Source organism: Arachis hypogaea, chromosome 11, assembly GCF_003086295.3.
Source record: "Arachis hypogaea cultivar Tifrunner chromosome 11, arahy.Tifrunner.gnm2.J5K5, whole genome shotgun sequence".
Lineage (NCBI taxonomy): Eukaryota > Viridiplantae > Streptophyta > Magnoliopsida > Fabales > Fabaceae > Arachis > Arachis hypogaea.
Window position 1 is genome coordinate 124,133,293 of NC_092046.1, and position 4,034 is coordinate 124,137,326.

At 29.5% G+C, this 4,034-nt stretch overlaps 1 protein-coding gene across 1 annotated transcript; it reads left to right on the plus strand.

Moving 5' to 3' along the window:
- The first annotated feature begins 348 nt into the window (after positions 1 to 348).
- LOC112724036 (myb-related protein 306) lies at positions 349 to 2,011 on the plus strand. Its single transcript, XM_025775339.2, has 3 exons — positions 349 to 746; positions 817 to 946; positions 1,088 to 2,011. The coding sequence occupies exons 1-3, from the start codon at positions 614 to 616 to the stop codon at positions 1,740 to 1,742; spliced, it is 918 nt and encodes a 305-aa protein (XP_025631124.1). The 5' UTR covers positions 349 to 613; the 3' UTR covers positions 1,743 to 2,011.
- Positions 2,012 to 4,034: the final 2,023 nt, after the last annotated feature.

The window sequence follows — 4,034 nt, forward strand, 5'->3', positions numbered from 1 at the left end:
AAACATTGGGCTCTATGTTTGACTACTCATAAGAAAGAATATTCTAAAGTTTGATGTAATTTTTTTTCCCTGTGGGAGTCAACTATTTTTATAATTATCGGAAAAATACGAACTAATTAATAAGAATGTTTTTGTACATAGTAAATATTAATAATTCATATTAAAGGAATCACGTATATATATTGGTATAACAATAATAACAATAATAAGATACGTGTATAAAGAAAATTACAATGTGTTTAAATGATGAAAATAGGCATATGAGTGAAAAGTTTAGTTGTGAGTTGTGACACTTAGGTGATATTTGGAAGGTAAGAGTAAATGGAGCGGTGGCAACGTAACCGCTTTAACCTATGGTCTCAAATTAAAACCGAGGTTTGTTTCTATATTTATATATACATATATACAAACGTATTTTCGAAGACAAGTCCAATTGTGAATGCTTTGTCTCTTCATTCCAAAGAAGGAAACTAACCTAGCCTTCTCAATTCCTCTATTCCTCATCATGTAGTAATAATTTACAAAACCACATACCCTACCCACTACTACTCTTTAACACCATACAAATCTTCATTTGGATCTCAAAGTAAGTTCATAAAGTAAAGATAGGGTAATGGGGAGGCCACCTTGCTGTGAGAAAATTGGGATCAAGAAAGGGCCTTGGACTCCTGAGGAAGACATCATCTTAGTCTCTTATATCCAAGAACATGGACCTTCCAATTGGAGATCCGTTCCCACCAATACAGGTAATGTAATTAATTAACTAGCTAGTAATTATTTTTAATTAATTAATTTGTTTTATGTTTAATTTTCTAGGGTTGATGAGATGCAGTAAGAGCTGCAGGCTTAGATGGACTAATTATCTTCGACCAGGTATCAAAAGAGGTAACTTCACCGACCATGAGGAGAAGATGATTATCCACCTCCAAGCCCTTTTAGGGAATAGGTATTCTGGATCTCTAATTTGCTAATAATTTTTTTTATATTAATTATCTAAAACAAGTCAAATATTTTATGTTCATTTAATTAATTTACTAACTTTGTGAAATGATGAGCTGGTTATATATAAATTATATAATGGCTGCAGATGGGCTGCTATAGCATCCTACCTTCCACAAAGAACGGACAATGATATTAAGAATTACTGGAACACGCATCTCAAGAAGAAGCTCGCCAAGAATCAAAGCGGAGCGGCCGAAGACGGCGGCGACTACCAAGATGGAAACTCTTCAAGATCCCAGCCAAAGGGACAGTGGGAGAGAAGGCTTCAGACAGATATTCACATGGCCAAACAAGCCCTGTCTGAAGCCTTGTCCCTCAGCAAATCCTCCAATAATAACAACAATGTCTTATCTGAGTCGTCATCATCTTATGATGCTTCCACATTTGTCACAAGAACAAGCCAGGCTGCTTCTTCTTCTTCTTCGTACGCCTCAAGCTATGAAAACATATCCAAGTTGCTGGAGAATTGGATGAAATCCCCGAACTTGTGTGCTGAAATGACCACAAATTCGGGAAATTCATTTAGTTCTAATAACAGCGAAGCAGATCATGGCTTTGATTCTCTCTTGAGCTTCAAATCCGACGATGAAAGGAAACCAAAGTACTTGTCCTCATCAGAGGCGCAGCAACAGGTGCCTCTAACGTTGCTCGAGAAGTGGCTCTTTGATGATGGTGCTGCTCAGTGCCATGAAGATCTTATGAACATGTCATTGGAGGAAAGTACTTCAGGTTTGTTCTAGAAAAACAAAGAAACAAACAAGGTTCAAACTAGGAATTAATTAGGGTTCCTTTTGTTATGGTTTCTTTTCTTCCAATTTCAAGTGTTGCTGAACTCTTTGTGTAAATGGAACTATGTTTAGGTGTCAAGAGTAACTTCCCTAATTAGCTTCGCTCCCATATATCAAGAATTGTTCATTATTATTATGAGTGTATCTGTTAATTAATAATTAAGAGTTCAGTTTATGTATGTGTATTATTTGACCTTAATTAATTTAATTATTGTTTCAAAGTTGTTTCGGTTATTACAAATTGTCTAGCTAGCTAGGGTTAGTTCATACCAAGAATTTTATTAGAATTTTATCAAGCTTATTTGTTACTAATCCTTTAACTTTGATGGAGGACTACTTAAAGAATGGATCGATCCTTCCATCCATCTTAAAATTTAGTGAAGTTGGATCATGAAAATTAATAATAAATAAAAAAACCTAATAATCTATTTTATTGCCTCCTTTTAGGGTTACTGCACTGTGTTACTGATGAGAACAGAAGCAACGCATTCCATAACAAAGAATCCATCTGAATAATGATAGTTAGATGTTATTTTCTTGAACTCCTTTTAGAATCTTTGATATGTTAATATTAAAGTATTTAGAGGGAACAAAAAAGTATGTAGAAATTAATTGTTATTATAAAAAATAAGACTTTGTTAATTATGATGATTTCAAGTGTGTCATGTAAGTAACCAATTTGAATTGGTCGAGTGGTCAGCCCACTCATCTGCTTAAGTAAATGTCGGGGTCACATATTAATTAAGATCGGATGTCTTCGTACTTTGCTTTAAAATGTGATGTTTGGCCTTTTTATGGATTTTTTAATTAAATTTATTAATTTGAATCTCTCCAAATTTAATTTAGATTCTTATAACTACTTGATGAACATTTTAAATAGAGAAAAGTTAAAGAACTAATATAATTTATTATTTTTAGTCAATTTTTTTAGTTATCAGTCTAATTTTTTATTTTATTAATTTAACAACATATTTTTAATTCACATTTTTAATATTGATAACTGTTAGTAAAAAATAATAAATTTTATTAGCTCTCTAACATTTTTGTTAAAATATATATACACGTATAAAAAAATTCAGTTAATCAACACTCTCTCCAACTAACATTTCAACAAATCAACAAATTTTATAACAAGACGATGAATAAAAAGGAAGTAGAAACATTTAAAATTATTAAAAAAAAATTCAAAAATTAACAAAAAAAATTTCAAAATTATTAAAAAGAACATTCAAAATCTAATGAAACAAAATATCCAAAATCATAAAAAAATCTGAAACATCTAAAATTTAAACATATAAAATTTAAAGATATTATTTGTTTTCATTTATTTTTTAATGTACATTCTCAAAAAAAAAAAAAAAAAAACACATAAAACTTTTAAAATTTAAACATCCAAAATTTATGTATAAGAAATATCTAAAATGTTGCCTTCTTTTTTAATAGTTTATTTTTATTTATATTTTAATGTATATTTTTAAAAAAATATATGAAACTTCTAAAATTTAAAATTCAAAAAATTTAAAAATTTAAAATTTATAATTTAAGATAATAAAAATAAAAATCTTTTTAAAATATTAGTTAATATTGACCAAAAAAAATTTATCATCTATAGTATCAACGTGTATTATTGTTGTCTCTAGTATTGTTATCAACAAATAATAATGAAGCCACACCAGTCGCCACAACTTTTCCAGGTTCTATTGATTTCTTCAAAGACTTCGATCTTTTATTCTATAAAATCCATTCATTCCACTTAATTACGAACTATATAAAGGCTTAACCCGATAACTATAAGCTAAGAGAGTAACAATAACAGAATAGGAAAAATTAAAATTAAACAACAAAGAAGCTAATTATGGTCGGTGATGAAACAATTAGAAGATAGAAACATGCATAGTGTAGCCAATAAGGCAATAACTTGTAACCTTACAATTTAGCAACTTGCGCTATGCATGGTATAGTATAATCCGCTGTTTATTCAAGTTAATCAATTTGCATTGAGTCCACATATATATTTCACAGTCTAGAGTGCATTTCCAAATCCACTTATTAGTAATTTATTTTAAAAGCTAAAAGTACTTTTTTACCTATTGTATATAAATAGTTAATTATTAAATTAAAGATACATACAAAGAGAATGTTAGCAAAGTTGGTATAAAGGGTAGTTACAGAATGTTGTTCTGCATAGAAGGGTAGTTACAAAATGATGTTATCATCTTCAAAAATTATTTTTTATATAGAAAA

Bases quoted from the DNA above. Each gene is read 5' to 3' on its own strand.
- LOC112724036 (XM_025775339.2), top strand. From the start codon at position 614: ATGGGGAGGCCACCTTGCTGTGAGAAAATTGGGATCAAGAAAGGGCCT. The intron at 747-816 runs GTAATGTAATTA...TTAATTTTCTAG, and splicing joins ATCCGTTCCCACCAATACAG to GGTTGATGAGATGCAGTAAG. The intron at 947-1,087 runs GTATTCTGGATC...TAATGGCTGCAG, and splicing joins CAAGCCCTTTTAGGGAATAG to ATGGGCTGCTATAGCATCCT.